The 13,647-nt window shown below is 44.0% G+C and overlaps 1 protein-coding gene across 1 annotated transcript in view; it reads right to left on the reverse strand.

The window, feature by feature from the left end:
• LOC103535144 (3-ketoacyl-CoA thiolase, mitochondrial) overlaps positions 1 to 11,373 on the reverse strand; it is a 29,055-nt gene extending 17,682 nt beyond the window's left edge. Inside the window, exons 1-6 of the mRNA XM_030468399.1 lie at positions 11,345 to 11,373; positions 7,315 to 7,481; positions 5,328 to 5,462; positions 4,504 to 4,620; positions 3,359 to 3,506; positions 1,924 to 2,099 (exon numbers count right to left, since the gene is read on the reverse strand). Coding sequence (XP_030324259.1) covers positions 1,924 to 2,099; positions 3,359 to 3,506; positions 4,504 to 4,620; positions 5,328 to 5,462; positions 7,315 to 7,481; positions 11,345 to 11,360 — 759 coding nt within the window. The 5' untranslated portion in view covers positions 11,361 to 11,373. The remainder of the gene's footprint in view (positions 1 to 1,923; positions 2,100 to 3,358; positions 3,507 to 4,503; positions 4,621 to 5,327; positions 5,463 to 7,314; positions 7,482 to 11,344) is intronic.
• Between the last annotated feature and the right edge of the window lie 2,274 nt (positions 11,374 to 13,647).

A 13,647-nucleotide genomic window follows, 5' to 3' on the forward strand; every position in this document is an offset into this window, starting at 1 on the left:
GTAAGGGTATTTTAGGTGTCTCAAACAACTGTTCAGAGGTCAAGTCCATATTTTGAGCATTCATCGGTACTGGCAGATCAGATGTTAAGACAACAAATGCTGAGGCTGCTGCTGACCTCTCACTTTTCATTTCTTTTAAGGTTTCTTTAATCAATTTCCAAAGTGTCGCTAAGCGTTGTGCCTCCTTATCCCTGTTGCTACTTTTATCCCATAGGGCAATACCTATGGCTTCCCAAGTAGGTAACTCAAAAACAGTACCCATCGAGGGGATCAAGTCTCTACCCTGTGCCCATTTCAGTAATTCACGTAAGGTCCTGCCTTCGTGTAATAAATCTCTCATAGAGAGAATATATTGGAGGAGCTTAACTACTGTCTCTTCTTGTTGTACATCAGAGTGTAGACCCCATCTCCTCCCCAGCCACTCACCTGATCAGGGCAAGATTCTTCAACTCCGAGGTACCTCTTTCATTCCGTAGCCGGGCACCAGCTACATAGAGTGCCGGGGCAGCAATCTCCTTTCGACTGGCTTCTCCGCCCTCTTATTCCAGCTGTCTTTATCGCTCCTGGAAGCAACAGCATAAGAGTCTCTGGTCCGGGCCGTCCTTAGACCCTGGTCCGGGCCACCCTTAGTCCCTGTTCGGGCGCCATTTGTGGGAAAACAGTCTGCGGAGGCTTAAGGATTCCATGTGCACATCAATATGATTGTATGAAATCGTTTATTAGCAACTTGCACTCACTTTATATAGAGAAGCCTTGTTTACACCATCTTATCATGCAGGTGGCTTTGTATTCCAATTACACATTCCATTCTCACGGAAAGATTCTTCTCACATAATTATTTTCCTCTTCTGTTGCCAATTAAGTTATCTCTTTCCCAGTAGCTCATTCTCAGAAAGCCTCTAACTAGGCCTCAATAACCATTAACCCAATGTAGCCTAAATTGAAGTAAGTCAGGATTGCTCACAACCTGTATATTTCTGAACTGTTTCCCCAACAAATTCGTTTCCATATTTTGGAAAAGTAAAATATATTTTCGCCCTTTCAAGTCTCCCTTACACTTGAAACATCACACTGTAGGTTTGCAAGGACACTATTCAGAGAATCCCAGACTGGTTTGGGTTGGAAAGGACCTTAAAGTTCTCCTGGTTCCAACCCCCTGCATGGGCAGGGACACCTCCCACCAGCCCAGGTTGCTCCAAGCCCCATCCAACCTGACCTGAGACATTGCCAGGGATGGGGCAGCTAGAATCTGCCTGGACAAAATTTAATATCATTTTAATATAAATTTTAAAATATTACTATTGGCTATTGTATGTACTATTAATTAGACAAGATCCTTTCCAGACACCCCTACTTATTGTGGCTATGATCTATTTCAAGCAGGAATTCAAATTGTATGATCTCAGTGGTCATTCCAGCCCAAAGAACATACATCAATTGATTAAAATAACGATCGTAAGAGGAAGAGGCTGTAATGACATCCTGCTAAGCACTCAGTCTCCTCTGGGTAAGAGCAAAATGTAGCTTGGACTACAAAGAATAGTAACTGTGGAGCAAAGAGGGGCAGCTGCAGCAAGGCCACTGATTCTAACACTTGATTTAGAAGTGTTCAGTAATTGTTGCTTCCAAAAGAAAGTAGAATGATCAGTTCTACACAACCACTGAAGGCATCAACTGCCTAAGTCAGGGCTGAAGAGGAAGACTCCAGGTCTCATTAAAAGAGCAGTGAGAAGCCACAGAAGCAAATTTTAGGAGGTAGGAGCAAAATGAAGACTCCCTGGAAGAGTAAACTAACATAGGATTTAAAAATCCTTTTTATGAGGAGATACCAGCCAAAAGTTGCTCAGACAAATACAGCAACCAAAAAACCCTGGAAAACCTGAGAGGTGCCACTTTCCCCACCCAAGGCTTGGACGTACTCACTGAAGCATTCCCAGCAGTCACTGTTCCATTCTTTTTAAAGATACTTGGGAGCTTTCCCAGTTGTTCCAGTGTGGTCTGGGGTTTGGGGTGCTCATCCCTATGCATGGCTTCTTTCCCCTTTCTTGTTTTCACTTCAATTGGGGCCATCTCAGTGTTGAAGTAATCTGCATCCTGAGCTGGAAAATAAAAGGAAATGAAAAGATGAAATTCCCAAGATGCTTGCACAGCATGGCCCATTCGCATGGGCACACAGTTTTTGCTCTGTTTTAACCAAAAATTCAGGGGCAGAAGTGTTCATGCTTTATGAACACATCCCTGGCAGTGTCACAGGTCAGGTTGGATGGGGCTTGGAGCAACCTGGGCTGGTGGGAGGTGTCCCTGACCATGAGGGGGGTTGGAACTGGGTGATCTTTAAGGTCCCTTCCAACTCAACCCATTCTACAATTCTATGATTTTGCTTAAATAACACATTTGCTTACATGTTTTATTGTTTGGTTTTGGGTTTTTTTAGAAATTGGGCCAAAACTCTACAAATGCAAACTTTTCCAAAGAAAGTCTCAAATATTAGTGAAGTCCTCCTTTATTTAAAATAAAACAACCACCACTAGATTTAATTTTGTTATCCATGTCATTGATGTAAACACACAGACTAAAAACCACAACTCCTGCCTCCCAAAATGGAACCAAAGCTCCCGAGCACTTCAAACCATGCCACAAATGCAACCTGAAGGGATTTTAAATTAAAACACTGGAATTGCCAGATCTGCTGTTGTTTAGCTACCTCTGAAGTGTCTCAAATTTTACAAAGCCTTTTCCTTTCCTGATTAGCCACTGGGCTCTTGAGTGTGGAATAAGATGAGTTGGTCATAACAAAGAAATCAAAACCAAGGCAAAATGTTAGAATCCAAGAAAGCTGCAAAAGCCTCCTCGAGGGCAGGGTTTCCAGCCAAGGCTGCAGGAATGGCAGGAGTCAGAGAACAAGATCAGCAGGGAAAGCAACTCACCACTGTTACAAAGTTACAAAAAGCATTGGTACAGCCACTGGAAAAAATACATGATCTTCCTTCCAGAGCAGCAGCTGTTGGAAAGCACCTTGGATACATTCAAGGCCATCAACCAGGACACATGACAGGACACTGCCTGAACATAATGTCCCCTCAGAAGAGGTAGCCAAAAATCCCAAAAAGGGGCTTGTTGCTTATCCTGCAGATTTGCACAGCACCTGCCTCAGCCAATTCCAAGCCAAGCCCCTCAGGAGTGAGCAACTTGCATCTCAGGGTGAACCAAAGCATGAATTACAGGTCTGCAAAGCAGAAGACAAATCACCCCAAGACACAAGCTACACAAACCTGAGAAACTCTTCCAATTGGTGCTAAAAACTGACCAGATTTGAAACTAAGATCATAGAAACACCTCCATTCTGCAATTTACTCACCTGCCTTGCATCTCTGTTGCGTTTTGTAGGCATATTTGTCACACTCCTCCCTGGTGATGATGTATTTTGCAGCCAGATTTTCAGCTGTAACTGCCATGGGTATTTTCACATGGGTATCTGTCAGGCCTTCCCACAATGTGTCTTCCAGCTGCAGGGAGCATTATGAAAAGACAATCATAAAACACAGTAATATTAGCATTTGGGGTTTTTTTGATAGTTGCTAATGATTCAGCAGCTTCTTGGAAACAAATGTTTCTTTGTAAAATTAATTCAGGTTACCTAGAGGGACTTGGTTTAATTTGGAACAAATACATAAAAAACAGCATGCAACTTCTGGTGTGTTTAGTTAAGTCTACTTTGTGCTCTACTCTGGTTCTTTCCACTTTTTTGGGGAGGAAAAGTCTATGACTCTTGATATTTCAGTGTGTTTCACTGCTGCAGGAGTTATTTATTAAAGACCTAGAAGAAAACACAGCTATCTTTCTGATTACCAAGAAGTTAGGGTGAGGAACTATGTGCATGCACAGCAGCCTCCTGATTCTTTGGCTCTTTCTCTACCATCAGGTAAAATCACCTTCCTTGAGCCCAAGTAAAGCAACTCTGGTGAGGAAATACCCACAACTTCACTCAACCTGATAAAAGCAAAGCCAGACAGTTCAGAAAAAAACACAGAAATAACTTATCTTGGAGAAATCAATGGATTTCACTTCAAGTTTCCATTTTTAAAACAGAGATGCCTACAACTTGGAGGCAGAAGTGTTCTTTCCCAGTCTATCAATCCCCTGCTCGCCTTATTAATTTCAAACTGCTCTTTTGACAGCCTCTGATACCAGAACAGTTTTTATTTTACATAAAGTACTTTGATGGGAAGCACCAAGTGAACTAAGTTTTGTGCCTAAGAGTTTATATGAGTAGGCTTAACATGGAACAGGAGTTCAAAGAAAAGTTGTGGAAAAGTCAGAAAATTGACTGAACTTATTCTTTTGGGAACATCTGAATACTGGATAAACAGTTTGAAGCACCAATCCTGGACCTAATCTCCAATAATTTCATTTGTCTACAGGCCTGAAGCTTTATGTTGCTCTGTAAATATGATTTTATTCACACACATACACACAAAAAAGGTAAAAAAATAAATACTTGACCTTGAGTTCTGCTCCTAATCTGGTTCCAAATCGGATGTTTCGAACAGCATAAGGAGCCTGGCTCATATTTTCAGCTCCCCCACACAGCACAACTTCTGCATCATTCAGGCAAATTTCCTGTCAACAGCAAAACAAAACAGATCTAGAATTTAGTCTGCTGGTTTGGGAAGAAAGAGAAAAACTCTTTTAAGGAAAAGACCTGGTCACCCATAAAACTCCAGCACCAAGAATTAATTCATTTTTAGCCACATGTATTTTACGAGGGGTTTTGCCCTTCTATTCAGATTGTATTTTTAACTGCATTTTCCTTTATCCTCATGATTATATCAGGGAGGTTGTATCTCTCAGGTTTACAGGTGGTTGACTGTTCTGTTTTTATAAAGGTAAATGGATTTTGCTCTATTTTAGAAAAAGTGATGGCATAAATTTGGCTCTTTGACCAAAGACACTTAAAAAACCCAGGTTGCTGCTTGCATAGGTGAGAACCTAAAGAATGATCAGATGAAAGCTTCCTGTTGTGGTTCTGAAGCTCAGTAATTCACATTTATACAAAAATGATCACAGAACGGAACTGTTTTGCTGCCTGTTACTTGTTACACACAAAAATAGCTACAATGATGGTTTTAAAAAACAGGAAGAAAACATGGCACTGTGGAGGCTGAAAACCCTGCAGGATAATAGGAAGTCTCCACCAGTGGGAGCTAAAAATCCACAGTAAGACTCACCCCACACACAAATCCCACATTTCTAGGCATGTCTCTTCTCTCACCAGTGAATGTTACAACTAATAGAGGAAAAAAAAAAAAAACCAAGAAGCTTTGTACCTGACATCCATTGGCAATGGATTGGAAACCAGAGCCACAAAGTCTGTTGATGGTGAGGGCTGGGACTGGGACTGGGACAGGAACTCCCACACGTAAACCCACGTGTCTTGCAATATAAATGGCATCTGAGGAGCTCTGCAGGCAAAAAAAAAAAAAAGTGACACTCCTAATTTCTTTGATAAACCTTGCTGAAAAGTCAAAAGGAAATCCTGCTGGTCATATGAAGCACTTTGATTCATTTAAAAAGACCCCATCCTTGCTGATCAAAAAGGGCCAAGGTCTTGACAAGCATTTTCAAGAAACTGTGTCCTAAAAGCTAGACATCAGGCCTCAAAATGGGGCTGGAGGTGTTAAGACTGAAGCCAGCAACTTCATCCCCTTATTTTTTGTTTTCAAAACAGCAGACACACAACTGGCTGAGGCAAGACCAGATCCTGAATGACAAGCAACAATGAGCCCTAAATTAAAATCACTCAGACTAAGAGGGGAAGCCCCCTCCCCAAATGAGACAGTGTAGAAAAGGTGGAGTTGCTGTTGCTCCTTCATATCCATTCTGCTCTTCTAATTGGACACTGTCCTCTTCTAATGAGAAAATCTCATTCCTCTCAACTTCTGTCAGGCTTCTAGTTGAAAGGAACTGCACACAGAGCAGTTTGCTTCAGAGCTCACTCCTTTAATAAACCAGGCTCCAACATAAAGTGAAAGAAAAATGATCAGGCTTCTGCATTTCAACTCCTGAGTCAGCAGAGGATGGTGAGCACTGATACAGAATAAAAAAATTGTACCAGCCCTGCTCTAGGTTTGTTTGGAAAAGATCCACTACAAAGGGAACACTTTTGCTCTTGGGGCTTATGTTCTAAGCTAAGAGGAATTACAAAATTCTGTGAATTCTGAAAATTCTACCTGCCAATGTACCTTCAGAAAGAAAAATAAACATTAATCAAGCCACTCCTGCTGAAGAAAGAGAGTTAAAATGGTCATACATTCATAGTTAGCTAAACTTAATAAAGCAATACTTAAAAAGAATGCAGAAAAGAATCTATTGGGATTGAGAAATATAGTGCAAAGGAAATGAAATGTTATTTTAAACATGAAGGTTTTTTATTATGAAAATGCTATTATTTTTATGAAAGCATTCAAAGAGATTTGGATGCAACAATATTCTGTTTTCTCTAGGCCAGAAACATTTCTTCCAAAACTTAAAAAGTGGCTTAAAACAAGCTGTAGGAGATGGAAGAATCAAAAGCTACTCCTTTAGCTGCATGTCCTTAAGAAGGAATACTGCATATTTGATCACTTAGCATGAAAAGTTCTCAGACATTAGTTTCTTCTGCACCCTTGAAACACTGAATGGAAAATAAAGAGAGCCCAGCCTTAATAACAGCAAGGTGAGAATACAAAAACAAAACACAAATGTTCTTTGCTGTCTTGCCTAAAACAAAGACTCACATCTAGACACCTGGGTAACTGTAGTCTTGTAATGCTGGTGGCAAAAAAACAAGGATTGTCCCAACCTCTCAGCCAACCAAAGCAGGTGTCCTTCCTGCTCTAAGTAAACTTCACCCCCCCAAAAATCTATTTACAAATCCCAATGGGCTCAAATCACTTACAGTCTCCAGAAGAAAGGGTTTTATGCAAGTCAGTGCAAACTCACTGATGACTGAATTCCACAGCTTGAGTCATTCAAACTGGGAAAAGGTACTAGAAATTAGCATCTAAACATCTAATGAAGCCCCCTTTTTAAAGCTCAGCTTGTCCTAGTTTAAACTACCTCTGGTACTAAAGACAGCTGACCCTTGCTCCCAGCAACACCCCAAATCACACAGGGTATGTCTCTTCAACAGGAAACACTATGCTATAAAAACTACTCCCCCATTCCACTTCCCCTCCCTTGGGTTTCTTGGCTGCAAAGTCAAGGAATGACTGAGAGGAACCACCCCCAAAGCTGCAGCTGGGGAGAGCCCAGCCAAGTTTCCATGCCACCAACCTGGATGACACTGCCAGCCACCATGCTGTCAATGATCTCAGGAGGGACCTTGCCAGCAGCTAAGGCAGCTCGAGCAGCATGTTCTGCCAGGTCAGTGGCTGTGAAGTCCTTCAACAAACCCCCATAGGTCCCAAAAGGGGTTCTCTTGGCTGCCACGATGAAGATACCTGCAGGAGAAGAGAGGATTGGGCAGGTGAGAGGGGACTACCAAAGAGGAGAGCACCCAGAGAGGCTCAGCTGGGTAACAAGGTGATTGACTCACAAGAGGCTGTGGAAAGAAATACAGACACTGTGAGCACATGCAGCTCAAGATAAAGAAGATAAAGGGGTTATTTAGACAAGGAAGCTGCACCTGCCATATGGAGAAACTGAGAGAACTTGTTCAGCCTTGAGAAGGCTGAGGGGAGACCTTATGACCATGTTTCAGTATTTCACAAAGATGGAGACTCCCAATTTACAAGGAGTCCCATGGACAAGGGGCAATGGGCACAAGTTGCTCCTGGGGAGATTCTGATTCACAAGAGGAAGATTTTTCACTCTGAGGACAGTCAGACATTGGGATGGTCTCCCAGGGAAGTGGTGGATTCCCCCACTTGAGAAAGTTTGAAGTCTCATCTCTACAGGGTGCTAAGACATCTCACATAAACAATAATATTAGAAGGGCTGGACCAGATAATCCTTGAGGTCCCTTCTAACCTGAGATTCTAGGATCCTATAAGAAGTTGATGAAGGAAGATCTTAGTGCTTGGAACAACCTGGTCTAGCAGGAGGTGTCCTGCCCAGGCAAGGGGGTGGAACTGGATGATCTTCAAGGTCCCTTCCAACCCAAACCAGTCTATGATTCTATGAAGATTCCAGAAAAACCTCTTTTCTACAAAAAATTGGGAGAAAACCCCCCACCCCATCAAGCAGTTTGGATACCAGAGAGACAAAAGAAGCTGCCACACCACATTAGACATTAGTGCCAGTGTGCTCAAAGATGGAAGTAATATCTGTGAAATCCCTGAGTGGACACCTGTGAAATAATCAGAGGGAACAAGTTCTTGAAGAAGCAAAGAGGCCATTCCCTCACCCTAGAAAAAGCAGCAAGGTTTTTTGGCTTATACTCTTCAATAGCTTTCACAAAGAAAAGAAAACCAAAACAAAACAATAAATCAAAACATAAAAAAATAACTTTTGAGATGAGCTTTAATTCCTTTAATTTCAGAGGAAAAGCAGTCCCTAGTTAAGCACATCCTGCTCTTTTTAGAAGGAGGTACCTCAAGGTTGTGAAGCCATGGACTGCCTGCTGGGCCCAGGGGTGGCTGCTCCTGTGAACTTTCCCCCAGTTGAACAAAGGAGCTCAGGTCCCTGCAGCTGCCACCAAGGTTATTTTAAGCACCACCAGGAGGATTTGTAGACATAAAAGAATGTAAATGTCTCTTTGCTGGGCTGCTCCTGGGCACTGTTTTCAGGCTGGTGTGTCAAAGGTTGGGTTGCCTCCTTTGTCCCTCAGGTAGCTGGATCTCAGGTTAAGTGATTTTACAGAAGAGGACTTCCCAAACTGCTCATGGTCAAGCTTGCTCCTTGCACACTGTTGGGATCTGACCCAGGCAATGAACACACTGAGAAGGTCAGGGAAACACCCTTGAAGCTGCAGCTTCAAGGGCAGGGAAGAACATGAAACCCAAGGTGGCTTTCAAGGAGGGCACATCACAGGCATTGAAAATCTGTGTCTCAAGAGACCTCAGTGTATCCAGAGGTCTGAGAAGCACCAAGGTGCATTCATTGCTCATTTGACAACTGCAAGTAATTCAATTTAATCAAAAATAATTCTTAATCTAATTCTTTATTTTTACTTTTGTACATATTAATAAAAAAAGAAAAAAACTTCACTACCATGAAGCATGAACCTCTACAAGTTGTTTTTTTTTTTAACAAAAGTGAGGATGTTTTACCTACTTAGGTTCATGGCAAATGGTTGTGTTCAACACAATCACTTCAGGAGCAGTTTCTGCACTCAGCTGACAGATTTAAATGTACACCAGCCATTTACCTCACCAAATAAAGATGTGGTATTAGCAGTAATTTATGAAATGTGAATTCTGAGTCTTCATCAAATGTTAACAACACTTGAAAAAAATACAAAAAAATAAAAACCAAACAAAAAACACCCTTAGCTCTTTTAAGGATTATGTCATGTCCTTAAGCTTATCCTCCCTGCAGGCCTTGACACACTGATTCCTGTCCCTCTGTCTCCTCCAAAATTGGGCCAGCAAGACTACAAAGGTTTTGCTGCAGACTGACCAAGCTTAAAAAAATGTGTTCCCCTCCTTTTTGGCCAGCTTGTTGCTTATCCACATTATTTGCCGAGTCATATCCACCCTGCCGCCCTACAAACAATCCAGGGGCAAGGATGGGACTTTGCCCTTGAACCTTCTTTTTGAAATAATAACTTCCCTCTCTCTCTCTCTGGCTGAGGTGGCTAAACCAGAGCTCATCCATCACACAACTGCAGTAGCTGAAGATTAACCCAGAGTGAGGAGAAAACAAAGGGATAATTTTCCTTTGGATCAGTTCTGGGGCTGAATTCACCTTCTGGTTGCTCAATAAAATAGTTTCAGCCTCAAAGGGAGAAGACTGGACTCAATCAGCATGGGAAGCAGCAGCAGCAGCACAACCTGTGTTGAGTAACACTGAATTAAAGTGATCACAGAGCCATTCCCCTGTGGGCAGATGGCTCCAGAACCTGCCTAATGTTCCTTGGCTGGAGAGAGATCTCCAAATTCCACCCCCACAAAACTTCAGGAGGAGCAAGAAGAGCTCACTGAAGTCCTGAGTGAGAATGGACTCCAATGCCTTTTCCAACTCTTCCCAATAATTAGCAGTGCCCTACACCATCACGAGACTTCCAGAATTTCTGCCAATTTCCAAAGTGATAAACACAGCACGAGAGCAAAACAGTACTAAATGCTGGGACCTGGAAACTTCTGGGGCTAGAAAGGAAAGGTCACCCTGAACCCTTCTCAAGCTCTCAATTCAAGACATCTTTTAATCTGCTTTTGTCTGCTGCCCAAGGGGCATCTGCTATTACAGGTCTGAAACATTCTCTAACCTTCCAACATTTCTCTCGTGCTTGGTATGAAAATATTTAATCATCAGATCCTATTTTGACGGCCTAAAAACCAATCATTAACATTAATATAAAATAAACTAAACTAAGGAGCAAGAGCAGTTTACAAAAAATATTGCAGCAAGAGAGAAGATCCTGACACAGAAAACTAACATCAAACAAGCATGGGCACAGCTGCTCCCGGAGCAGTATTATTGCAACACTGTTTCAGCAACAAAACTTCAAGCCATGATTTATCTGTTATTATTAAAGCACAGCCAGTAAAGCAATGGCAAATAGGTATAAAGCCCTTTTTTTTTTCAACAGATTCCAATGTTGTTTTGATACAAGATCAGGTATGACCGGTTGCATCCACCTCACATTTGAGAGGCACAAACTCTAAACTACATAGAGAACGAAGCAGTTCCTCACATAAAACACTTTTAGAAAATGCTGGCACTTCCAACCCGAATTTATCCTGTGCCGTTCCTGCCAACACAGGCAGGGATGTGACAGAAAAAATAAAGAATCAAACAGTATCAACACCTCCAGGTGTGAGGCAGACACCTCTGCACTTAAGGTTTAAGGGTTTTTTAACAGAAGCATTTATCTGACTGTTGATCTTCATGATCTGAAGAGATCTTTTCCAGCCTCCCAGTTGTTTATCCCAGGGATGCTGACAGGGCGTGGGGCGGGAAATCCCGCAAACTTCCAACAACTTACTGACCCCAACCACCCCAAGAGGCCCAACCCGGCCGGGAGAGCCGCGACCCCTTCAGTCCCCTTCCCCTCACACCTGTCTCAGCCTTTCCGCCAGCCTGGACCCCGCTTTCCCTCAGGGACCGGCGGCCCTCCTGAGGAGCCAGATCCCCGTTTTCCCCCTCTCCGGGCTGTGAAGAGCCTCCCGGTGGCCCCCCCGGCAGCCCCGCCGTGCCTCACCCCTCAGGAGCGGCATCGCATTCGCATCGCATCGCATCGCATCGCATCGCATCGCATCGCATCGCATCGCATCGCATCGCATCGCATCGCATCGCATCGCATCGCATCGCATCGCGCCGCTCCCTCAGGCAGCCCACCTCACGCCCCGCCCCGGCCCGCCCTTTTTACGCACCGCACATTCGCCACAGCCGGAGCAGGCATGCGCAGGTGACGCTTGTAAAGCGATTTTTAAAATTCTTCTTCTTCATTTTTTTTCTTTTTTTTTTTTTTTTTTTTTTTCCTTTTTTTTTTTTTCTTTTTTATTTTTCTTCACTTGATTTCGTTTCTTCCTCCTCGCCGTTTCCCACCGCCACCCAGCGCGCTGTGGAGAATCGGCCGGATTCCGCGGCGTTACCCTGACAACGGCAGCGGGAGGCCCGGGTCTGCTCTGCTCCGGCCTGTCCGTCCCTGGGGGCCGCTCCTCTCCCTCACGGGGAGAAATCACCTCCCTGAGCGCCTGTCTTGGGCTTTCATGGCGGTTTCACAGCCTTGAGGTGATTCACAGTCCATGGCTTCGCCAGCAACTTTGTGGGCGGCAGGAGCAGGGCAGAGATTGTCCCCCTGTGAGGCTGCCCCTGGAATCCTGGGGTCAGTTCTAGGCTCCTCAGGACAAGAAGGACATTGAGAGGTTGGAGTGTGTCCAGAGAAGGGAAGGGAGCTGGGAAAGGGTCTGGAGAGACCAGAGAATCCAGATCCTGGAGCAAAGGAGGCTGAGGGGAGACCTTCTGGCTCTCTGCAACCCCCTGAGAGGAGGTTGGAGCCAGGGGGGGTCGGGTTCTGCTCCCAAGGAACAAGGGATGGGAGAAGAGGAATTGGGCTGGAGGTTTAGATTGGAGCTTGGGAACAATTTCTCCCTGGAAAGGGTTGTCAGGGCCTGGCCCAGGCTGCCCAGGGCAGGGCTGGAGTCCCCATCATTCCTGGAGGGTTTTCAAAGCCCTGGAGATGTGGTGCTGAGGGACATGGGGCAGTGGTGGCTTTGGCAGTGCTGGGTTAAGGGTTGCACTTTACAGTCCCACAGGTTTTTTTCCAACCAAATCGATTCTATTTCCAAGCTTTAGCTTTCTGGACTTGCATGAAGAGCAGAACTTGCCATGTGTTCTCCACTTGCTCTGCCCATTGCAACCTCCCAGCTGGGTGCAGAGGATCCACAAACCTCTTTTCAAAGCTTTAGTGGCTGAAAATACACACTGAGGTATGATTTATGTGCATTAAAACTTCAGTGGACTCTGGGAGAATGGGAGGATCCACAGAAATAGTCTACACACCTCTGAAATTCAGTCATAACTTCCAGTCCTTAAGTAGAAACTTTGAGACTGTTCATTTGTGATCATAAAGTACTTTGTAATTTTTAAACAGAAGTGTTCCTGATATCATGGCTTGGAAAATGAAGATTTCAGAAGAAGAATGACATTGATCATGGAGTCATTCCAGTGGATGTTTAGGATTGTATGGAGGCAGCACTGATGGAAGCATTCAAGGAGTTGCAGGTGGTGGTGGTAGATGACCCAATTCAGACCATATAAAAGAGTAGACAGTAGAATGGCTCTGTAGACACCAATCTTTGTACTTTTTTTCAGGTGTTTATTGCTCCAGACTCTTTTATGAAGTTTTCCAAATGCCTTTGCTAATCTATTGTCTGTCTCTTCATGGATCTTGATGTCTGAGGAAATAATGCATCCCAGAGAGCTGACCTGCTGGACTGACTGAAGATCTGATTCACCTATGGTGATGTGGGGATGATGAAGTCTTCCTGTGGGGCAGGCTGGGAGGGAACTGTCTTCTTCAAGCTGACTTCCAGCCCAAAAAGGTCTCTGGAAAGCAGGATGTTGCATTGGTGAGGCCGCACCTGGAGTATTGTGTCCAGTTCTGGGCCCCTCAGTTCAAGAAGGACAGGGAAGTGCTTGAAAGAGTCCAGCGCAGAGCTACTAAGATGATTAAGGGAGTGGAACATCTCCCTTATGAGGAAAGGCTGAGGGAGCTGGGTCTCTTTAGTTTGGAGAAAAGGAGACTGAGGGGTGACCTCATCAATGTTTTCAAATATGTAAGGGGTGAGTGTCAGGGAGATGGAGTTAGGCTTTTCTCAGTGGTGACCAGTGATAGGACAAGGGGTAATGGGTGTAAATTGGAGCATAGGAGGTTCAAGTTGAATATTCGAAAAAATTTTTTTACTGTAAGGGTGACAGAGCCCTGGAACAGGCTGCCCAGGGGGGTCGTGGAGTCTCCTTCACTGGAGACATTCAAAACCCGCCTGGACACGTTCCTAT

The sequence above is a fragment of the Calypte anna genome, chromosome W (genome assembly GCF_003957555.1).
Source record: "Calypte anna isolate BGI_N300 chromosome W, bCalAnn1_v1.p, whole genome shotgun sequence".
NCBI lineage: Eukaryota > Metazoa > Chordata > Aves > Apodiformes > Trochilidae > Calypte > Calypte anna.